The 22,998-nt window shown below is 59.2% G+C and overlaps 3 protein-coding genes across 3 annotated transcripts; 2 read left to right on the top strand and 1 right to left on the bottom strand.

The window, feature by feature from the left end:
- The first annotated feature begins 2,983 nt into the window (after window positions 1–2,983).
- On the top strand, window positions 2,984–9,306 carry ATP6V0C (ATPase H+ transporting V0 subunit c). The gene is made up of 3 exons (XM_023189124.2): window positions 2,984–3,440; window positions 8,289–8,472; window positions 8,630–9,306. Exons 1-3 carry the CDS (start codon window positions 3,362–3,364, stop codon window positions 8,832–8,834), a joined length of 468 nt encoding a protein of 155 aa, XP_023044892.1. The 5' UTR covers window positions 2,984–3,361; the 3' UTR covers window positions 8,835–9,306.
- Window positions 9,307–9,429: 123 nt separating this feature from the next.
- Window positions 9,430–20,272, top strand: AMDHD2 (amidohydrolase domain containing 2). The gene is made up of 11 exons (XM_026447559.1): window positions 9,430–9,625; window positions 9,791–9,927; window positions 10,006–10,145; window positions 16,466–16,520; window positions 16,678–16,890; window positions 16,965–17,053; window positions 17,141–17,285; window positions 17,357–17,464; window positions 17,554–17,622; window positions 17,895–17,996; window positions 18,364–20,272. The coding sequence occupies exons 1-11, from the start codon at window positions 9,543–9,545 to the stop codon at window positions 18,450–18,452; spliced, it is 1,230 nt and encodes a 409-aa protein (XP_026303344.1). The 5' UTR covers window positions 9,430–9,542; the 3' UTR covers window positions 18,453–20,272.
- CEMP1 (cementum protein 1) lies at window positions 19,203–20,106 on the bottom strand. The gene is given in 6 exon segments (XM_026447533.1): window positions 19,203–19,272; window positions 19,274–19,613; window positions 19,616–19,722; window positions 19,724–19,823; window positions 19,826–19,954; window positions 20,058–20,106. Coding segments are annotated over 6 exon segments (795 nt in total).
- Window positions 20,273–22,998: the final 2,726 nt, after the last annotated feature.

Here is a 22,998-nt window from a genome sequence, read left to right as displayed (position 1 = left end):
CGCGATCTAGGCTCACTGCAACCTCTGCCTCCTGGGTTCAAGCGATTCTCCTGCCTCAGCCTCCGGAGTAGCTGGGATTACAGGTGCATGCCGCCACGCCCAGCTAAGTTTTTGTTTGTTTGTTTGTTTGTTTGTTTGTTTGTTTGTTTTGAGACGGAGTCTGGCTCTGTTGCCCAGGCTGGAGTGCAGTGGCGCGATGTCCGCTCACTGCAAGCTCTGCCTCCCAGGTTCACGCCATTCTCCTGCCTCAGCCTCAGTCCCAGTAGTAGCTGGGACTACAGGCGCCCGCCACCATGCCTGGCTAATTTTTTTGTGTTTTTAGTAGAGACGGGGTTTCACCGTGTTCACCAGGATGGTCTACGATCTCCTGACCTAGTGATCAGCCCGCCTCGGCCTCCCAAAGTGCTGGGATTACAGGCATGAGCCACCGTGCCTGGCCCACTTTTTTGTATTTTTAGTAGAGACAGGGTTTCACCGTGTTAGCCAGGAGGTCTCCATCTCCCGACCTTGTGATCCACCTGCCTCGGCCTCCCAAAATGTTGGGATCACAGGCACCTGGCCAACTGAGGCACATTTCTTAAGTAGGGAGTGAGGAAGAGAGTTGGTGCAGACACAGGTGATGCAGACACGTTGGGGGGCTGGTGATGAGAAGTGGGAGGGGACCAAGGAGGGCCCCTGAGGGGCTGAAGGATTCCAGGATGGAAAGTGCCCATTGGAAAGATCCTGTGGCTTTAAGGTGAAGACTGGGTTGATTGGGGGTAGGCAATGAGAAGACCTAGGCCAGGCAGCGGCCGGGGCAGGGGCGGGGACACAAGCTGGGGAGGCAGGATCTCGGGATCGTGAGTAATAGAGAGTGGGGAGGGAGTAGTGGCGTGACATCAGGCTGCAGGGGGGATGGGCGTGCCTTCTGCAGGAATGGAAATAACCCAGTGGAAGCTGGTGGTGAAGGGGTGGGGGCGAGCTCAGCTTCAGACACACCAGCTTGAGGTGTCAGGAGCCACACTGGAGACCCGGTATGACCTCTCACACCAGAACCTAGGCAGAAAATGAATGGGTAAGAGGCCACTAAGCACAGCTGACCCACTCCCTGCTCCTGCAGAGGGAATCCTCTCCACGTCCCCATGTCTGCAGTCCTGGTGCTTCAGCCATAGCGGAGTTAGGTGCACTTTGCCCACCCTACACTGTTTTGTTTGAGATGAGGTCTCACTTTGTTGCCCAGGCTGGTCTTAAACTCCTGGGATCAAGCGATCCTCCCGCCTTGGCCTCCAAAAGTGCTGGGATTACAGGCGGCAGCCACTGCGCCTAGCCCACTGTGCTGGACTTGGACTTGGACTGTGCTTGCACTGTGCTGTTTCTCCATGGTTGGCTGCTCTGCACCACCTTTCCTTGGTCTGAATTCGGCCCCAGGCAGCAGCCTTCCTGGCCTGGGCTTTCCTGGAGGGCTTGGAGTCATGGGGGCAGGCACCAGTGTTGCTCTCACTCAGAGGGCGGTCGGGGCTGGAATGGTGCAGGTGAGGGACAGGATGGCATAAGATGGGGGACAAAGCCAGGGCAAGGATGGGATCAAGCAAGGGAAGGGCAGAGCCGGGGCAGCCCTGGATATGCCAGGACCTGCAGCGAAACTAGGGCTACGGGGTCTTGTGACTCCAGGAAGACTGAGGGCGTCTGAGGCTTAGGAAGTCCACAGGAGAGAGGAGAGTGTGTGGAGAGGGTGGCAGGCCACGCAGCACAGAGATCCACTTGAAAAGCCTGACAGATGTCCTTCTGCTTAGAGAAATGGCGGTCACCGGTGACCTTGGCAAGGGCAAGGAGCCGGGGAGGGAAGGGCAGGTGAGGAGGTGGAGACAGAGTGAAGATTCCTCTTCTCAGAAACAAGGGTCGGGCAAGAAAGAGGGAGGAGCAAAAAGGGCCTCTGGCCATATCTGTTGCCTCCTCTCCTTTGAACCAGGACAGACTTGGGGACTTTCACGGGCTGCAAGTTCCAAGAGTCCAGGTCCAGGTTAGCTTGGGGAAGGGGCTCAAGGGAGGCTCCTGCTGGGGAAGGTGGGGCTGAGTCCAGCAGGAAGGGCCAGGTCAGGGGCCATGACCCCATTGCCTACATGGAGAAGGTAATGAGCTGACATGCAGGCTACTCAGGGAGAGCTCTAACCCAGGATGAGGTCTTAGAGCTCAAAGGACACCCAGGCCTGGTGGTAGCTGCCCAGGGCCCCTGAAAGGGGGAGTGGAGATCAGGCAGAGGGGGTGCCAGGGACTGCCACACAGAATCAGTGGGGCAGCACCAGCCCTGGCTAGGCTGCTTTCACTGCTGCGGGAACCGCTCCAACTGCTCCAGAAAGATGGCCCTGAAGGTGCAGGCTTTGCGTGCGTGGGTGGCTGCAAGGACAGGTGGGAGGACCGGGACGCCAGAATGTGCAGAGCCCGGGGGGGCCTCGAGAGGTCGCAGTTCCGACAGGGCTTCCACCAGTCATGCCTACATCTTGAGGGGCAGAGACACACCCCACTAATGTTTTGCAAGGGCAGAGACAGGTCCGGGGAGGGGATCCTTTTTCTCCGAAGCGAGAGGTGAAGTCACCAACCGCTGGGTCAGAGGCAGTGGGTCTGGGTCTGGAGGAGGCTGGGGACAGGCTGGATGGAGGTGACCCGGGGACACAGAAGGGCTGCAGCCACGGGCTGGGACTTCACAGGTGTGGGCTGGGGGTTTTTCCGGACGGTGAGGCAGAGGAAGCCCGCACCCCACACATCTGCTGGGACCCTTAGCTTGCCGAGGATTGGTAGGGAGATCCTGGAAGACCCTCGCCCGGCGGAGTCAGGCCCCGCCTTGGGGGCAAGGCCGCGAAACACGGCCTGCGGCTTCACGCCAGGGTTGTAAAGAAAAGCGTCGCTGGGAACCGAACACCTGCAGACGCCGTGCAGCCGCAGAGGAGGCGGGGCACCCAGAGGCCCCGCCCCGTATGCTAATGAGCACACACCGCCCCGCCCCGATGCGAGACCGGTCCAACGCTGCGGGGATCTAAAGGCCGGCGGCGCCCGGCAACACCCGCGGAGGCCGAGGCGGGGCCGCCGGGGCCGGGTCGCTGGGCTGGAGGCACAGCCTGGCGGAGGTCAACGGGCCGCTTGGGCGTCCCGGCCGCGTCTCCCCCACGGTACGAAGTGGTACCGCCCGCAGGGGCGGGGCCCAGGTCATGTGACGCGGCCGCGGCCGCCATTTTGTTCTGCGGTGCTGGTATTTAGAGCGCAGCGGCTGACGGGCCGGATCGCCTTCGCCGCCGCCCGCCTGCTCGCTTTAGCTCCCGGCCCGTCCTTTCCCCCGCCTTCGCCACCGCCTCGGCCCGCAGAGCTCGCCCTCTCCCCACCTGCAGACATGTCCGAGTCCAAGAGCGGCCCTGAGTATGCTTCGTTTTTCGCCGTCATGGGCGCCTCGGCCGCCATGGTCTTCAGCGGTGAGCGCCGCGGCGGGAGGGACCCTGGGGCGGGGGCGCGCGCGTTGCTCATGCCCGCAGCTCGCCGGGGTCCGGTGTGTGACGTCACTCTGACGTAATGCCGAGCGGTCGGGGGCGCCCGGGCCTCGCGTGACAGCGGGCGGGGGTCGGCGTCCCGAGGGCTGCGGGGAGCCGCCGGGTCGTGAGGCTGCGGGGGTGGGGCGGCGGCGCCGCTGCCATCTTAGCCCCGGGAGCCGCGAGAGGGAGGCTAGGGTGGGGGCGCGAGGGGGGCGGCGCACGGGCCGATTCTGCGGGCAGGTGACATCACACCTCGAAGGCCCCAGTGCGCGGAGAAGCGTGCCTGGAGCTTTCCGGCCGGTGGGGAGCCCATGTCCCCCATGGGAGGTCCACAGCCCTCGCCCTTGTGGCGGCCGGCCCCGGGGGTCAGGTGGGTCTCACCCACAGGCAGGTACTTCCGGTTGGAGCTGGTTACGGTTGCCCAATACCCGTGTCGCTGTGTGGGCTGTTTGGGAAAGCTGGGCTGAGGGCTTGGTTCGGAGAGCCCGCGGAGTCCCAGGGCTGGGAGTGTGTGGAAGTGGAGGGAGCTGGGAGACTGTCGGCGCTGGCGGGGCTGTGTAGCTTGCGGAGGGTCTATGCTCTGAGGTGGGTGACAGGGTGGCATGGGTGTCCGAGTTTACAGGATCGAGTGGTTGCCCTCAGGACTGAGGCTTCCAGTTCTGGTCCTAATGAATGGAGGGATGAATGAATGACCTTCTTTTCCTTCCCTGAGGCCTGAAGTTGGGAGGGGCTTCCCTGGGCTTGGAGAAGGGGCCTTCTAGGGTTCTTGATGGCACCCTGCTTTTGAAATTGGGCGTTGACAGGTCCTGGGCGTCCAATTTAGTGACAGTTGGTCTCCTTGGGAGACTGGCACTTGGTGTAGGGCTAGGCCCAGGAATGTGGGTCCCACGAGTTAAGTTCTGACCCAGTCTCAGCCTCCGTGGACTGGCCTGGCCCGGTCTGGTCTCCGCCTCCGTGGTTAGGTCTGGTTTTAGCTTTGATGACCCTGCCCTGCCCCACCCTGCCTGGTGGCCTGGGGAGGCTCCTAGTGCAGGTATGTGGAGGGTTTGAACTCCAAACAGTCTCTGCTGACTGTAAACACCTGCGGGGTGGGGGCTTGGGGCTCTCTGCTTCTTGGGGGCCTCCCTCTGCCTGGGCCTGTCTGCCATTCGCGAGTGAGCCCTGCCCTTCCCATCATGTGCAAGAAAGGGGTCATTTGTGGTGGAAGAAGTGGTCTAGACTTATCCTTCCTTCTAGGCACCGCCTACTCTTTCCACACACTCAAGGCTTTTTGCAACAGGCTTCTGAGTCCTTCCCCAGAGCCGCCTCTGTTCTTTGCCCCCAGAATGCCTCCAGAGATTCCATTTTGCCTGGCCACCTGTGGGATACTGCTTGTGGCTGTCATTCATTCATCCAACCAATCTTGATTGAGTGCTTGCTATGTGCCAGGCACTGGGAGGATAGCAGTGAACAATATGGGATCCCTGCCCATGTGGAACTGAAATTCTAGCTGTTGCTGCTTGTTCTTGAAGCCCTGAGTTTGTCCACCGAGCCCTATTTCTGCACCCAGCTCCTTGCCTCCCTCTCCATCAAGACCTACACAGGCCTTTCGACAGCCTGATTATCCCTGGCTCTTCAGGATAAACGTGGTTTACTGTGGCTCTCCAGGAGTGACCTCTGACTTCACTTGGCCAATCAAATCACATGTTTTTTTTTTTCCCCCTTCTCAAGACAGGGTCTTGCTCTCTTTCCCAGGCTGCAGTGCAGTGAGTGGTGTGATCTCGGCTCACTACAGTCTCAACTTCCCAGGCTCAAGCAATCCTCCTGCCTCAGCCTCCTGAATAACTGGGACTACAGGCACAGACCACCATGCCCAGCTAATTTTTTTTAGAGACAGGGTCTCGCCATGTGGCTCAGGCTGGTCTCAAACTCCTTGTTGCCTCAAATGATCCACCCGCGCTGCCTCCCAAAGTGCTGGGATTATAGGCATGAGCCACCATGACTGGCCCAACTTCTGACTTCATTTGTGCCTTGTAAACATGCTTTTCTCCAGGACCTGGCTTCACCTGCTGTGCTGACCTAAACAAGCCCCCTGCCTCCCAGTGGCGTCTGCTGTTGCCACCACGCCAGCCTCCAACTCTGTCCCCAGCTTGTGGCCCTTGGCCTGCCTGGCACTGACGGATTTGTCTTAAATCGAATGAGGTCCACAGGCCTCTTGCAGGACCCCATCCCAGCTTCCCTTTTTTTTCGTCATGATAAATGTCCTGTTGATTTTCTTCGTGTCCCCCAAGAAATTGTCATTTGCTCCTTTTCTGTATTTCCTGTGACTTCCTCCCTGCTGGCGGGCACCCTGTATTTTGTGCTTGTGTTTCTGGAACTGTTTTCTAGCCCCCCACTCTTTCTGTGGCCGCTGAGCCTGGTGCTGCTCACAGGTCTGCCTTCTGCAGTCTGGTCAGGCTTGGCCTCCGGACTGGAGTCCAGGGTGCTCACGGTACAATGCTTTTGGTGGCTATCTCTTTCTTCCCTGTGCTCCTCTTGGTGCCTCCTCCCACTGCCAGCCACATGATTCTTCCCGCTGCCCTCTGTAGGGAAGGGTCTGGCTCGCTTCCTGCCTCTGGTGGACACTGGCCTCAACAGGGTCCACTACCTGGCTTGCTGAGTTCCCCGTATTCAGTCTCCTGCCCACATGTCCGCCTTGCTTTAGTCTCTTGTGCATACATGATGCAGTCGGATGTGGTCCTGGGCCTGTAACGGGAGCCCCTAAAATGCACTGTAATTGGCCTGTATGCTCGCCAGGGAAAAAATGCACTGTAACCAGGAGTTGAGGTCAGGCATTGGGACAGGCCCTGGGCCCCAGTCTTCAGGTGCACCGGGTGTTGGCGTGGCATGTCTGGGCACCTCCAAGGTGGCGTGGAGGAGGCAGTGTGGCTCCCTGGCCCAGGTCCCAGCCTCCTCCCTCCCTTCAGTCACTCCCTGGATACCCAGCGCCATCGTCTTGGGTGTCTCCACGGGTGCTGTCCAGAGCCCCTGTCTTACTGCCTTGTTTTCCTGTGACTCCTCTCTCCCCGCCAACTTGGGACACTTGTCTATGAAGCCCTTCCCCAGCATCCCATTTTCCGCTCTTCTGGAGCGTTTCTCTGTGCCCGGAGGTCACTGTGCCTGTGTCCTCACTTCTGCTCAGTGCTGGAGCACAAGATAGGCAACTTTTGTGGTCCAAATATATCAATAAAATATGAAGAAAAATGGTGGGGGTAGTCCTGGTCTCTTCCACTTCTGTTCTATGTAGCCTTCTGCAGGTCAGGCTGCTGTTAGGTTTTTTTGTTTGTTTTGTGTGTGTGTGTGTGTGTGTGTGTGTGTGTGTCAGAGATTCACTCTTGTTTGAGACGGAGTCTGCGCCCGGGCTGGTGGGTAGTGGTGTGATCTCAGCTCACTGCAACTTGCACTCCCAGATTCAAGCGATTCTCCTGCCTCAGCCTCCCGACTAACTGGGATGACAGGTGTGCGCTACCCCTCTGGCTAATTTTTGTATTTTTAGTAGAGACAGGGTGTCACCATGTTACCCAGGCAAATCTTGAACTCCTGACCTCAGGTAATCTGCTCGCCTTGGCCTCCTAAAGTGCTGGGATTACAGGCGTGAACCACTGCGCCTGGTCAAGTCAGGCTGGTTATTGATCTCCTCCCCTAAAAGACCATGGCATGAGTGTCATAGGCAGAGAGGGGGCAGGGAGTTGCCAGTGCAAGTCCACTCAATCAAGCAGCTCAGTAGGCCCCTGTGGTGGCCCTGGAGGGCAGCTGGTAGAAGTCAGAAAGACAAATGAGCCCCCGTGACTCTGCTGTGTCCACAGAATTCTCCACTTTGAGAATAGGGCCCAGAAGAGGGGAACTGAAAAGAAAGGCAACATTCTTTTGGGAGAGGAAGGAGGGACAGCTCTGGAGGAGACAGGCACCACCCTGGAGCCCGACCCACCAGCACTGTTGTGGTGGGAGACTCGGGCCCTTTGGCCAGGCTCCTGTGTGCTGAGAGCCCCCTGCGTGCAAGGGAGACCCCTCTGGGAGGTCAGCTGAGGCCTCGTGGTTGGACTGGTCATGGTTCCCGTAGTCTTCTCTGCCCCCATCCTCTTCTTGGCTCACCCTGTCTCCTGTCTGGTTAGAGAAGATTCTCCAGTCTGTCGAGGGTCCAGGCCTGCTGTGTGACTGAAGGTGCTGAGAGCTGCCCTTTCTGGCAGAACGTTTGACCCTCCTGGGGGAATATTTGGGGCTGGGAGCGTTGGGGAGCTTGGGCTGGGCAGTGAGTCAAGGGAGCTCTGGCCTGGGTGACAAGAGTGGCCAGGTCAGCTGCTTCTGACCCTCAGGTCACACTCTGCAGCAGTGGCTTTGCCATCCACAAGACCTTTGGTGACTTTTCAGCGTGTTGGCCTGGGCAGTAGCCCCAAAGGTCAACTGACCCTGACCCCACATACGGGCTGCTGAGGCTGCACTGAGCCTCCCTGGGGTGACAGGTAGGTTCACCACAGAGCCAGGAGCTCCAGATGGGCCACGCTGCCACAAGGGCTGCTGCTGGAGGAAGAGCTGGATTCTGAGGGTGGGGGCCTCACGTAGAGGAAGGAAGGGGTGGCCATCCTGGGTTCCTTTTGCCTGCCTGTGGCTGTACCTCCTGGGTCCTCTTGCCGTGGGCTGGGTGCCTTCTTGAGCTCCCCCTCTGCATGTGATAACTTGGGGTGGCCTTTGCAGCTGTGCCAAAGCTGCACCTTGGGGTCCTAGCCCCAGCTGGCCTGCGTACTGCTGTGGGCTCACCCCACCTTCCTCCCACAGCCCTGGGCGCTGCCTATGGCACAGCCAAGAGCGGCACCGGCATTGCGGCCATGTCCGTCATGCGGCCAGAGCTGATCATGAAGTCCATCATCCCAGTGGTCATGGCTGGCATCATCGCCATCTACGGGCTGGTGGTGGCAGTCCTCATCGCCAACTCCCTGAATGACGACATCAGCCTCTACAGGTGAGCGCTGGGGTCAGGCCCGTGCATAGGGCTAGAGGGCTGCAGGGCCGCAGGGAGCGGGGCGGTTCCCCCGTGGGTGGTGACCCCGACCCCTGTCTCCCTCTGTCTCCCCTGGGTCAGCAGGCTGCTGATGTCAGTCCTCTCTTCTTGCCCCCAGGAGCTTCCTCCAGCTGGGCGCCGGCCTGAGCGTGGGCCTGAGCGGCCTGGCAGCCGGCTTTGCCATTGGCATCGTGGGGGACGCTGGCGTGCGGGGCACCGCCCAGCAGCCCCGACTATTCGTGGGCATGATCCTGATTCTCATCTTCGCGGAGGTGCTCGGCCTCTACGGTCTCATCGTCGCCCTCATCCTCTCCACAAAGTAGACCCTCTCCGAGCCCACCAGCCACAGAATATTATGTAAAGACCACCCCTCCTCATTCCAGAACGAACAGCCTGACACATACGCACCGGGCCGCCGCCCCTAGTAGTTGGTCTTGTACATGCGCAGTGTCCTAGTGCCCATCGTCTGTTTTCCTGGCCTTGCCCCCGCCCGCCCCATGCCGTGGACATCTGGGCCCACTCATCGCCCCTCCAGGCCCCCGGCGCCCCACCCCCTAGAGTGCTCTGTGTATGCGGATGATTTAGAGTTGTCATTTCTCTTTACTGGATGTTTATTTATAAAGATCTGGCCTGTTACCGCGTCTGCGGAGCGGCCCTCGTCTCCCAGCTATCTATAACCTTAGCTAGAGTGTCGCCTTGTGGGTTCCTGTTGCTGAGACTTCCTGGATGGAGCCGCCCTCACCGCCGGGCTGTGGCCTTGCGCGGAGCTGTGTCCAATAAAGTTTTTGGATGTGACGGGCCTGTGTCTGCTCAGCTTGTTGGGCGCGTGGGCGGGGGAAGGCGGGCCGGCGCTGGGCGCCGTCGGTCACGTGGGTCGGCCCAATCACGTGGGCGCGGCGGTCACGTGGCGTGCGCTTCAGTCAGCTGAGGGTCACGTGGGCGCGGCCGCGCTCTGAACCGGGGTTAGTCACCGGGCGCGGGATTTCGCCGCCGCGGGGCTCCGGCGCCGCTCGCTCCCGACAGGGCTCACGATGCGCGGCGGGCAGGGCGCGGCGGAGGCCCGGGTGCTCCAGTTCACTAACTGCCGGATTCTGCGCGGAGGGAAGCTGCTCAGGTGGGCGCGGGCCGGGGTCTGTGGGGCCAGGGACCGGGCGGGGTGCAGGGTGCGGTGCCGGGGACCGGGCGGGGTGCAGGGTGCGGGGACGGGAACCGGGCGGGGTGCAGTGGCCGCGACCGAGGTCAGGCCCGCGATGCGAGCACCTTCCCGCTCCGTCCGCAGGGAGGATCTGTGGGTGCGCGGAGGCCGCATCCTGGACCCGGAGAAGCTGTTCTTTGAGGAGCGGCGCGTGGCCGACGAGCGGCGGGACTGCGGGGGCCGCATCTTGGCGCCCGGCTTCATCGACGTGCAGATTAACGGTGCGGTTCGGGGCCGGCGGGGGGACCCAGGGGAGGAAGTCTGAGCTCCATGCGACACGTTCTTTTCTGTGGCCGCAGGTGGATTTGGTGTCGACTTCTCCCAAGCCACGGAGGACGTAGGTTCGGGGGTTGCCCTGGTGGCCCGGAGAATCCTGTCGCACGGCGTCACCTCCTTCTGCCCCACCCTGGTCACTTCCCCACCGGAGGTTTATCACAAGGTGAGGTGAGGCTCCTTGGCTGAGGCGGAAGGGGCTCCGGGAGCAGCCAGCCCCCTCATTTTCAAACTCACGCCCCATCCCCAGCACGTGCTCCATGGTCCTGTGTCTGGCCCCCCTTGCTGACCCGACTTGGGCCAGGGTCCCGCCCCTGTGCTGCTTTATCAGTTGTTGCTCTGCCTGGCCTCCCTAGACCTTCTGTCCTCCGCAGCTGTCTCCACACTGCAGGCTCAGCACCCTCTGAGCCATAGGCCGGCCCCACCGTCTGCACTGCTCTCTGGCTGCTTCCAGGCTTCAGAAACCACCCCCTTAACCAAGGTCGCGGGGGACTGTGATTGGCACAGCGATAGTCCCTGGTCAGGCTCTTCCTCCCTAACCTGTCTGATGTGTGACTCGGTGGAACACGCCTTCCAGAAGACACTTCCCCGTACTGCTTGCCCCACGCTTCCACTTTCCTTCCTGTCCGGAAAAAATTTGGTTGTTCTTGGTCTTTCTTTATTTTAATTTTTACTTAGGTTCTCCAGGGTTAACTCTTTGCTGTGTGTTACTATTCAAGGCTGTACCTATGCTGTTTTATACTGAACTATTTGAGAGTAGGTTGTATCCAACATGCCTGTTTTTTTGTTTGTTTAGTTTTTGTTATTTTTAAGAGACAGGGTCTCTCTCTGTGGCCCAGGCTGGAATAAAGCGGCGTGATCATAGCCCATTGCAGCCTTAACCTTCTCTGCTCAAGAGATGCTCTTGCTTCAGTCTCTTGAGTAGGTAGGACTACAGGTGTGTGCCACCATGCTCAGCCAATTTTAACGTTTTTTGTAGAGATAGAGTCTCACTGTATTGCCCAAACTGGTTCTGAACTCCTGGGCTCAAGAGATCCGCCTGTCTTAGTCCCCCAGAGTAGCTGGCACTAAGGGCTTGTGCCACCACACCCGACTAATTTAAAAAGTTTTTTGGGCCGGGCGTGGTGGTTCACGCCTGTAATCCCAGTACTTTAAGAGGTCGAGTTGGGCGGATCACAAGGTCAGGAGATCGAGACCATCCTGGCTAACACCGTGAAATCGCGTCTGGGGAAAAAAAAAAAAAAGTGTTTTGTAGAGACAGGGATCTCATTATGTTAACCAGGCTGGTCTCAAACTCCTAGACTCAGGAGATCTCCTGCCTTGACCTCCCACAGTGCTGGATTATAGGCGAGAGCCACTGTTCCTGGCCCATCATGCCTGTTTATTTCTTAGTACTTAACTGTTTTTTTGTTTGTTTGTTTTTTGTTTTTGTTTTTGTTTTAGAGACAGAGTCTCGCTCTGTCGACCAGGCTGGAGTGCAGTGGCGCGATCTTGGCTTCCTGCAATCTCTGCCTCCCAGGTTCAAGCGATTCTCCTGCCTCAGCCTCCCAAGTAGCGGGGACTACAGGCACCCACCACCATGCCTGGCTAATTTTTGTATTTTTAGTAGAGATGGGGTTTCACCATGCTGGCCAGGCTGGTCTTGAAATCCTGACCTCATGATCTGCCCATTTCAGCCTCCCAAAGTACTAGGATTACAGATGTGAGCCACCGCACCTAGCCAGTACTTAACTATTTCTTAAGATAATATTTTCTTACGTAGCCACAAGAGTTAGTGAATTGAGGAAATGAACACTGTTAACAGTACTTGAATTGAGCCGTCTGTGTTCGAGTTCTGTCCAGAGCCCCAGTCATTTTTCCCCTCCAGTATAGGATTCATTGCAGGATCACCGCTTGGGTTATGCCCGAGGGGTCCCTTTCTTGGTGTGTGGGCAGAGCCAGAGCTGGGAACAATGGGGTTGGTGTGTGGGTTCTGGGCGCAGGCTTTCTGGATTTGGCGTTGGCCTCCTGATGTCATATATCAGCTGGAAGACTCAGGACAGCCTACTGCCTTTCTGAGCCTCTATTTCCTCAAACCTAAAGTGCGGATGATGGCAGCATGCATGTCATGGGTGCTCAGCATTGTGCGTGAGATGCTGAGTGTTAACCACTCAGTATCAACCATGGATGTCTTTTTGGAAATTTCCCACAGCCCTCCCCACACAGAGTCAAATGTCAAAAACCTGCTGCCAACCGGCACCTGGTTCTCACAGCTGTTCTCTGGAGCTCTGGGGCCTGCTAGAGCGACCTGTCCAAGATTCAGGATTCAGCACATCATCTCTGCCCTGCCCCTACCTGCAGCATTCCTTTCCTACCTGTCCAGCCTCTTCTCTGTCCTCAGGCACATTCCCCACTGCCGTCCCCAAACTCTTGGCCTAGAAGACCTTGGCTTGCTCCCTAAGCCGCCTCTGCTAAGCCTTGCCTTCCTGTCCCCACTGTGCCCCTGACTGCCCGCGCATCTCTGGCCAGCACAGGCGTGGGAGGAACTATGGCTCTTCTTCTTTAGGAAGAGTCTCTGACAAGTAGGACTTAGGTTTCTTTCCCAGCACCCACTGCAGTGCAGGTGTCTTTTTGGTTTTTTTTTTCTTTTGAGTCGGAGTCTCACTTTGTCGCCCAGGCTGGAGTGCAGTGGCGCGATCTTGGCTCACTGCAACCTCCGCCCTCCGAGTTCAAGCGGTTCTCCTGCCTCAGTCTCCCGAGTAGCTGGGATTACAGGCATCTGCCACTGCGCCTGGGTAATTTTTTGTATTTTTAGTAGAGATGGGGTTTCACCATCTTGGCCAGGTTGGTCTTAAACTCCTGACCTTGTGATCCACCCGCCTCTGTCTCCCAAAGCGTGTCTTACCCTTGGCGCGCACACAGGATGAAAGCAGAGAGCCAACTACTGAGAGTGGGAATTGGGAGGCCTCCTTCCTGAATTGTCTTAGAAACTGGAGGCCCCTTCACTTGTGTCTGTCCTCCACCATGCATGCCACCTCCTCCAGGAGCCATTCACCCTGGGTGGAATTGGATGGTCACCTTGCCAGAAGTTTCCTCGGTCTTTTGTTGTCCTGCTCTTGTTCACTGAGACCGCCTTCTCTTCTGGGGGGTTTCCGCCTGCCCATTGCTACGGTACCTGGAGACAGGTCAGATCACTTTGTTCTCTGCTTCAAGTCTGTTACCTGCTGAGCCAAGGTGAGGCACCTCTAGGGGGCAGGCAGGCCCCTGCCTCTGGCCCCTCAGGCTCTCTACACTTGGACCTTTCCAGCTGCTTATCTGCCTGGAGTGTGCCTCACTCCACTCCCCTCGGTTGATCTTTGACACTGCTCTCTCTACGTAGCACTCTCTTGCTCCCTTCTAAAACTCCATTCTAGAAAAACTCAGCCATTGCCTTTTGTTGTTGTTTTTTCCTGTTTTAATCTTTAGTGAGCCTGTGTATCCACAGGGGTCGTGAGGAAAAACAGTGGCCCTTTGCTCCAGCCAGCTTCCACCCTAGGGACAATCACTTTCAACACAGTGGACTCTTGGAATTTGTCCCCATAGCTCTAAAAACTGTGCTGGCTGCTCCTCAGTCTTTCAGCTCAGGTCAGAATCCACTGCCTTCCACCAGGAGAGCTGAACATCAGCGTGCTCGTGGCTCTGTGAGTCCTCTCAGCCACTTTCTTGCCCGTCATCCTTCCCAGTAGTTCCCCATAATTGTGATGAGAATAGCCGCATAGGTCAGTCATCAGGGTGGTATGAAGGGATGTGTGGTGCAGTGACATCTTCTTAGCTGCCATCTCTGCTTGCTTTGCCGTGAGTGATCTTTGCTTCGTTTCTTAGCTCTGACTCAATTCCAGGCTTCCTGCTGATTGTTTCACTCCCCTCTCTGGCCATTTATTTATTTTTCAAGATGGAGTCTCCCTCTGTCACCAAGGCTAGAGTGCAGTGGCGCGATCTCTGCTCACTGCAACCTCCGCCTCCTGAGTAAGTGATTCTCCTGCCTCAGCCTCCTGAATAGGTGGGATTACAAGTGCCTGCCACCTCGCCCGGCTAATTTTTTTTTTTTTTTTTTTTTTTTTTGGAGGCGGAGTCTTGCTCTGTCGCCCGGACTGGAGTGCAGTGGCCGGATCTCAGCTCACTGCAAGCTCCGCCTCCCGGGTTTACGCCATTCTCCTGCCTCAGCCTCCCGAGTAGCTGAGACTACAGGCGCCCGCCACCTCGCCCAGCTAGTTTTTTTGTATTTTTATTAGAGACGGGGTTTCACCGTGTTAGCCAGGATGGTCTCGATCTCCTGACCTCGTGATCCGCCCGTCTCGGCCTCCCAAAGTGCTGGGATTACAGGCTTGAGCCACCGCGCCCGGCCAATTTTTTGTATTTTTAGTGGAGATGAGGTTTCACCATATTAGCCAGGATGGCCTCGATCTCCTGACCTAGTGATCTGCCCACCTCGGACTTCCAAAGTGCTGGGATTATAGGTGTGAGCTACCGCGCCAGGCCAGTTTTTGTATTTTTAGTAGAAACAGGGTTTCTCCATGTTGGCAAGGCTGGTCTCAAACTCCTGACCTCAGGTAATCCGTTCACCTTGGTCTCCCAAAGTGCTGGGATTACAGGTATGAGCCACTGTGCCCAGCCCAATGTTCCTTTTTCTTTTCTTTTTTTTTTTTTTTTTTTTTTGAGACAGAGTCTCGCTCTGTCCCCCAGGCTGGAGTGCAGTGGCACGATCTCGGCTCACTGCAAGCTCCGCCTCCCGGGTTCACACCATTCTTCTGCCTCAGCCTCCCCAGTAGCTGGGACTACAGGCGCCTGCCACCTCGCCCAGCTAATTTTTTTGTATTTTTAGTAGAGACGGGGTTTCACCGTGGTCTCGATCTCCTGACCTCGTGATCCACCCACCTCGGCCTCCCAAAGTGCTGGGATTACAGGCGTGAGCCCCCGCGCCCGGCCCAATGTTCCTTTTTCTACCATCCTATTCTTGTTTCAGGAACAGAAGACCTCTTACTGGCTGGAGAGTGTCCGTGATGGCCCTTTTCCCTGTCCATCTCTCCTCGTGGTCTCTGCTTCCCCGCCTGGCCCTGTCCTCTTGTGTTCAGGCTCCTTTTCGAGGCTTGCTCAGGGCCTGCTGAACTTGCTGGTGTGCTTTCTTTCAGAACAGGTGTCAGCAGGCCGGCTGGGGGCACCCAGTCTGTGGGAGGGGCTTTGTGGAGGCACTTGTAGGTTGGGGTCCCTGGGTCCTTTCTCTTGAACTGGCTGGGTTCCCTGAGAAGAGTCTTGCAGAGCTCAGAGGGGCTGGGCCTGGCTGGCACCCTGCCGAGCGCCTGGAGAACACACATTTCCCGAGTTCCTGCTGTGCCCACACCGACCCTTGCCCATCTGCTCTACTTCCCCGGGGGCCAGGCCAGCACACTCAGGGCAGGTACTCTTCTGTTGGTCCCCACATCACCCCACTTCTCAAGGTACCATCCTGAGCCTGTGGAGGTCACTTCCCTCACTGCATGCACCCCCCCAGACCTGCCCAGTGTCCTCTTGCCAAGCCCCCAAAGTCTGGCTGTCTTCCTCCCATCCTCTGCATCCCGAGGGTTTAAGGCTCTTAAAAGTCTTACTGCTGGCCCGGTGCAGTGGCTCATGCCTATCATCCCAGCACTTTGGGAGTCCAACGTGGGTGTTCGGTCAGGAGTTTGAGACTGGCCTGCCAACATGGTAAAACCCCGTCTCTACTAAAAATATCAAATTAGCCAAGCGTGGGGGTGCACACCTGTAATCCCAGTGACTCGGGAGGCTGAGGCAGGAGAATCGCTTGAACTCGGGAGGCGGAGGTTGCAGTGAGTCGAGATCATGCCATTGCACTCCAGCCTGGGCGACCAGAGCAAAATTCCATTCCAAAAAAAAAAAAAGTCTTACTGTTGTGCAGGGTGGGGAGTTCAGGGGAGGGTACGGTCCAGCCACCATCTTCACCTGAAGCTGTTCTCTCTGGGAAGGCCCCGGGCGCGTGCCTGTGTTGGAGAGAGGGAGTGTGTGCTGGACCGCCTGCCCGCCTCTGAGATGTATGGTGTGAGCCTGTGTCCCGTCTTTCCCTGACACTCTTGGTCTTCCTGATGGTGTCCAGCTCTGGCCACGGTGTTGGCCACACAGAGTGCTGAGCCCTGGTCATGCCCACACTGAGCTCTGCCCCAGGGTCCCTGCTGCTCCTGCCTCCCAGCCGTGCTCCCTGGGCTGCCGTGCCCGGGGCCACCCTCAGCGCCCACAAGCCTGCCCACATGGCCCAGGGACCGCTGGCATCCCACACGCCTGTCGTTTCTTCCTGCTCCTGCCATGGGTTCTTCAGTTCTGCCGGCTGTGCTTTTCCTGACCCCTGTGAGGGGACAGGTGGCCGGGGCTGGGCTGGGTGCTGGGCTCTGAACTCTGACCCGAGATCTCTGGCCTTGGCTAGGCTGTGGCCTCTGGGAATGGGCCGTGGGGGACAGGGCTTTAACAGCTGGTTCCCCCCAGGTTGTTCCTCAGATCCCTGTGAAGAGTGGTGGTCCCCATGGGGCAGGGGTCCTCGGTGAGTGGCTGACCCCCTCCCTGCCCCCACCCTGGGAGGCTCCTGTGGGACCTGTTGGCAGCCCCAACCCCTCCAGATACCCAGCTGGTGGGGAGGGCAGGTGAAAAGGGCTGGGTGGGATAGGGACCTGCTGGAGCCACTTGCTCCCTCCTCCCAGGGCTGCACCTGGAGGGCCCCTTCATCAGCCGGGAGAAGCGGGGCGCGCACCCCGAGGCCCACCTCCGCTCCTTCGAGGCCAATGCCTTCCAGGACTTGTTGGCCACCTACGGGCCCCTGGACAATGTCCGCATCGTGACGCTGGCCCCGGAGCTGAGCCATAGCCACGAGGTGATCCGCGAGCTGACGACCCGTGGCATCTGCGTGTCCCTAGGTGAGGGGCTGGCTCAGGGCGGGCCTGCCTGGGGGACCTGGGCCAGGTGCAAAGTCTGAATCCAGGTCCCACAGGGCACTCAGTGGCTGACCTGCGGGCGGCAGAGGATGCTGTGTGGAGCGGAGCCACCTTCATCACCCACCTCTTCAACGCCATGCTGCCTGTGAGTGCTGTGGGGCCCTTGGGGCGGGGCTGGGGTTCCAGCAGCCCCTGCTGTCGCTCAGCCATCCCTTCCCCCGACCCTGCCCAGTTCCACCACCGCGACCCAGGCATCGTGGGGCTCCTGACCAGTGACCGGCTGCCCGCGGGCCGCTGCATCTTCTACGGGATGATTGCAGATGGCACGCACACCAACCCCGCCGCCCTGCGGATCGCCCACCGCGCCCACCCCCAGGGTAAGCTCCGTCAGGTGGGCCGGGCAGGCAGGATGACTGGGCCAGCAGGTTCTGAGCCTCTTCTCCCCCAGGGCTGGTGCTGGTCACTGATGCCATCCCTGCCTTGGGCCTGGGCAACGGCCGGCACACGCTGGGACAGCAGGAAGTGGAAGTGGACGGTTTGACGGCCTATGTGGCAGGTGAGCACCCTGACCCACTGGGTCCCAGGTCCCAGCCCGCATGCCAGGTGGCCCACGACCCCCCAGAGCCTGCCCTCTCTGCTCTCAAGGAACCAAGACGCTGAGCGGCAGCATAGCCCCAATGGACGTCTGCGTCCGGCACTTCCTGCAGGCCACAGGTCAGTGAGCAGCACGGGTGCGGGTTTAGGTGGTCTGTGACTGGCGGGTCTCTAAGGGCTGGACTGGGTGCCCGGAGTGTAGCCCAGGCCCTGCCCACAGGAGCTCCTGGGCAGTGGGTACTTGGTGACTCGGGCCCAGGGTGACAGGCAGACCAGCGGGATCCTTCTTAGCCTGCTGCAGAGTTCCTGAGACAGAGTGCTGGGGTGGTGGAGGGCTGTTCACAAAGCCACGTGGGCTTGGGGACCGTCACCCCGGTGTGTCCCCCAAGCAGGCTGCAGCGTGGAGTCGGCCCTGGAGGCTGCATCCCTGCACCCCGCCCAGTTGCTGGGGCTGGAGAAGAGTAAGGGGACCCTGGACTTTGGTGCTGACGCAGGTGAGGCTACATTGCAGGGTTACCGGGCAGCCTGGCCTTGTCTGTAGACTCTGTTGTCCTGAGGTGGCCTGGACAAGGTCAGGAAGGGTGGGTCCTCCCTAGCTCCCTCCTCTCAGGTGGGCTGCCGGCTGCCAGCCTCAGTTGTAGCCCCGTGTTGCCATCAGGCCAAGCTTTCTAGTGTTGCAGACAAGGCCAGGCAAGGGGTTGCAGGGAGCATTGTCCAGCACCTCTATCCATCTGTGATGGGTCACGGTGTCCTGCACTGGTCGTATCCCTGGGCCTTGGTTTCCCCACCAGTGTTGAGTTGTGGGGGAGTAGGTGGGCAGCCCCACTCCTGCCCCCTACTCACTGCCCGGCTCTGTTCCAGACTTCGTGGTGCTCGATGACTCCCTTCACGTCCAGGCCACCTACATCTCGGGTGAGCTTGTGTGGCAGGCGGAGGCAGCCAGGCAGTGACAAGGACTTCGGCTGAGAGGACGCCCAGCCGCAGCTGGATGCCATCAGGGCTGAGTGGTCGGGGAGCTGGTCTCCAGGGAGTGAGTCGGGAGCCCTGCTGGAATGACGCCCAGGGCCTTTGCGGCCGCCCTGGAGGCGGTGGCTGGGATAAATGTGCACCCAGCAGGACTCACCTTGGCTCCGGGTTTTGCTTGTGCTTGCACATGGCACCGTCCTTGGTTGCCCTCTTGGGGAAGGCATTCGTGGCCTGGGTGGGATGGCTGGGCTGTAGTTCAGCCTCGGCCTTGGGCTCCAGTAGGGGTCAGGGTCTGTCTGCATCAGGTAGACCTGAGACCTGCAGATCCCAGGAAGATGTCACTGTGGGAGGGAGGGGCAGTCAGTCAGTGGCTGGCATCGTAGGGGTGAAGTCACCGTGGGCTAGGGGCGGAGAGCGGGCAGGAAGGGGGCAAGGCACAACGAGTGCGAACAGTCAGGGGTTTGCCGTCTGCACCTGAGTTGGGTGTGCAGTGTGGAGCCCACAGCCTAGTTCTGGGCCAGGGCAGAGTGCCACGTGCTCCACTCTGACCTCCAGGAGGGAGGCTGGGCCCAGGACCCCGCCCTCTTTTCCGCTGCCAGCCCAGCCCTGAGTGCCACAGATGACCAGCTTTCCATTTCCCCTTCTCAACAACCCTGTCTCCTCACCCATCCATCCCCAGGCCTGGTGCTTGCCAGCTGTGGTGACCCTGCGTGGGAGGCACCAATGTGCCCTGCTCACCCCATTAGTGTCATCGTGCCCTCTTCTGTGTCCCCTTGGCCTTGGCACACACCCATGTTGCAAACAGGCCGTGAGACTCCCTGAACAGCTTTGAGGCGGGGGGGCTTCTGGAGCCCTCCTGGCTCTGAGGATAGCCACAGTGGGGTCAGACATCAGGGATTGGTGCAGCCCTAGGTCAGGGGTGGTTGTCTTGACTTTCTCTCCATTTGGGTTCTGGGGCGGGTGGCCCCCTTCCTCCTTGCTTACAGGTGCTGTCCTGGGTACAGGAGGTATGTGCCTGGCTCTGCCACTGTTCTCTTCCCTCTGCTGCAAAGCCCAGTTAAGGAAATGTCTCCAGGTCCAAAGCAATAGGATGGTCTGGGCCCCGCCTGTTGGAAGGGAACAGCCAGGGAAGAACCACCTGCCACGCAGGACCTTGCCTGAGGGAGGGCCTGGGGCAAGGCACAAGGGGTTGATCTCAGCCCACAAGCCCCAGGGGCAGCCCAGGAAAGCAGGCGACGGTTGTGGATCCTGACCTGAGAGGTGGGGTGCAGGGATACCCACCTCTGCCCTGACAGCCACGCACCCCTCACGAAGTGGCTGCCCAGCGCCTGCCTGTGCTGGACCTGGGAGAGCTGTCTGCCGGGGCTCACAGGCAGAGAGAGGCAGGTGAGGTTCTCAGCCAATGCCTTACAGGCTGAACAGCGCCTGTGCCCAGCTTGCTGGCTGTCAGTGCTTGATGTGCCCGTCCTCAAAACCCAGAGCTGGCCTATCGGTCATCCCCACCTCAGACAGGGCACCCAGTCCCAGAGCTGGTGAGCCCTGGGCCAGCCTTTGGGCCTGGCCTGCCCCGTTCACTGACCAGCGCCCACCTCCCTGGGTGGAGGGTCGGGGAGGGACTGGCCGAGATGGTTGGTCCATAGGGCTAGCCCTGGGTGGTGGGAGAGGGGCCTGGGGTCAGGGTGAGTGACCTGGGTTAGGGAGCTGCTGCAGGAGGATTTTATTGGAGGTGTGGTGGAAGCACTCTTGGTGGGTTTTGGTTTCCTTTTTAAAAATTGTGGTAAAATACATAACAAAAGTAACTATCTTACGTGAGCCGTTCTTTTGACATGAAGTGAATTCACTGCTTTGTGTGACCTTGGCCACCATCAGTCCCCACTACTCACTCCTGCTGGACTTCCAGCCCTGCCCCACCATTCCGCTCCCTCTACTGCTATGGGTTTTACAAAGAAGGATGTAGGGCGACCTGACTGCGGGGTGAGGGGTAGGCCTGCCCGCGGTGTGGGCGTTTGGTGAAAGGGGACGCCCAGGTATCTGCTTGAGTCATGGGTTGGGAGGTTGGGCATGTGGGGAGGGATGGAATTGGAGGTGCATCCTCTCAGCCACCTGGTGGGGGTGGCCCGTTTCGTCCCGTGTGTGAACGGTAGATGAGACCCGACGCCTGCGATCGCGCAGACCGCGCCCCGCCAGGAGTCACCTGTGGGCGCACGCTGCTGGGATGCTGCGCCGAGCCCACGGGTTCAAAACCCAGATCTCAGCCAGGTTCCTTTCGCCGTCCGAGCCTCTGCATCTCGTGGGCTCCGAGCACACCCAGGCCAGAGACAGCGTTTGGGGCGTGGGCACGGGAGACGGTCATCTGCCGGGACGATCTCCACCGATCCGGCCCCGCCCGGCAGCCCAGGCTCTGAGACCACGCTGACGCGCCACTGGGGGAGCCATGAGCTACGCGGGGCCACGCCTACTGTGGGAGGGGCTTCTGGGAGCGGACCTCTGGTCGGGCCAATTAGGAACGCCGCAGAAAAGGCACGCGCCGCGGCTGAGGAATAGGGGCGCGCGTCTCCCTCTCCAGTTAACCCGCGCGGCCCAGGACACAGAGCTCGAGGCTGCGCGTTTCCCCGCGGGCGCGGGGAGCTGGGGGACCAATGCCGTCTCTGCACGCTTCTCACACCCCTGTGGGTCCCTTCTCGCCCCAACCGTTCCCACCGCGTCACCCACACCCCTGCGGACCCCGCCTCGCCCCAGCGCTCCCCGCCACGCCCCCCACCCCTCTGCGGTCCCCCCCTTGCCCCAACCCTCCTCGCCACAAGCTCCACAACCTTGAACACCCCGCTACGCTCCCCGCCGCGCCCTCACACCCCTGCGGACCCCGTTTCCCCACGACGCTCCCCGCCACCTCTGCGGAGCGCCGCGTCTCCCCAATGCTCCCGGCCGGGCCACTGCACCACTGCGGACTTCTCCGCTCCCCACCGCGCCCCCCACAACCCTGTAGACCCCTTCTCGTCCCAACTCTCTGCGCTGCTCCCCTTATACCCCTGCGGACCTAGTCTCGTTTCGTCCCAGTCCTCCCCGTCGCGTCTCCCACATCCCTGCGGACCTCACCGTGCCTCACCTCTCCCTTCTGTAACCTATCACGCACAGGTGGATTCCACTACCATCCAGCTTGACTATCGTCCCGCACCTCCGCAACCTCGCCTCTCGCGGCGCCCTCACTGTCGGGAAGTGAAGGGGAGGAGTGGCCTGGGCACTCTAGAAGCACTCCGGCTCGGAGCTCCCCTAGCTCGGAGTTGGTTTTGAGCTCAGGCCAGGGACCCAGGGTGGGCACGGCAGGGGACATTGGCACCAGAAGCGTAGAGGAAGGGCACTTCCTCAGCCCAGCTTTTCCGCCCCTGGAGTCTTGGACAGCTCCGGAGCGTCCGGGTACTCCCTTCCAGCCTGGCCCTGTGCCTTTTACCACATTTGTGTCACCCACGTTTTTTTCTCAATGGGATTACACTTTTGCTATTTGCAATTTGGTTTTTTGTTTGTTTGTTTTTTTGAGACAGAGCCTGGCTGTGTTGCGCAGGCTGGAGTGCAGTGGTGCGATCTCTGCTCACTGCAGCTTCTGCCTCCCTGGTTCAAGCGATTGTCCCGTCTCAGCCCCCTGAGTAGCTGGGATTACAGGCGCAGGCCACCCACGCCCGACTAACTTTTTTGTATTTTTAGTAGAGATGGGGTTTCACCATGTTGGCCAGGCTGGTCTTGAATTCCTGATCTCAATTGATCCGCCCGCCTAGGCCTCCGAAAGTGCTGGGATTACAGGCGTGAGCCACCGTGCCCAGCCTTTTTTTTTTTTTTTAAACACGGAGTCTCACTGTGTTGCCCAGCCTGGCGCGATCCTCGCTCACTGCAACCTCTGCCTCCTGGTTCAAGTGATTCTCCTGCCTCAGCCTCCCGAATAGCTGGGATTACAGGCATGCACCAACACGCCCGGATAATTTTTTGTATTTTTTTTAGTAGAGACGGTGTTTCACCATGTTAGCCAGGCTGGTCTTGAACTCCCGACCTCAGGTGATGCGCCTGCCTCAGCCTCCCAAAGTGCTGGGATTACTGGTGTGAGCCACCATGCCCAGTTTTTATTGTTGTTTTTGCTTGTTTTTGTTTTTTGTTTTTTGAGACAGAGTCTCACTCTGTCATCCAGGCAGGAGTGCAGTGGTGCCATCTCAGCTCACTGCAACCTCCGCCTCCCAGGTTCAAGCGATCCTCCTGCCTCAGCCTCCATAGTAACTGGCTGCTGTTCCTGGCTAATTTTTGTATTTTTCGTATAAACGGGGTTTCACCATGTTGGCCAGGCTAGTCTCAAATTCCTGGCCTCAAGTGATCCACCCGCCTCAGCCTCCCAAAGTGCTGGGATTACAGGCATGAGCCACTGCACCTGGTCTGTGCCCAGTTTTTCTTTGTTTTTTAAAGAGTTGGGATCTCATTGTGTTACCCAGGCTGATCTTGAACCCCTGGGCTCAATTTTTGTCACTGTGCCTGGCTAATTTTTGTACTTTT

Source organism: Piliocolobus tephrosceles, chromosome 17 (genome assembly GCF_002776525.5).
Source record: "Piliocolobus tephrosceles isolate RC106 chromosome 17, ASM277652v3, whole genome shotgun sequence".
Classification (NCBI taxonomy): domain Eukaryota; kingdom Metazoa; phylum Chordata; class Mammalia; order Primates; family Cercopithecidae; genus Piliocolobus; species Piliocolobus tephrosceles.
Note: the sequence above shows the minus strand (reverse complement) of the source record. Positions and strands in the feature narration are given on the sequence as shown.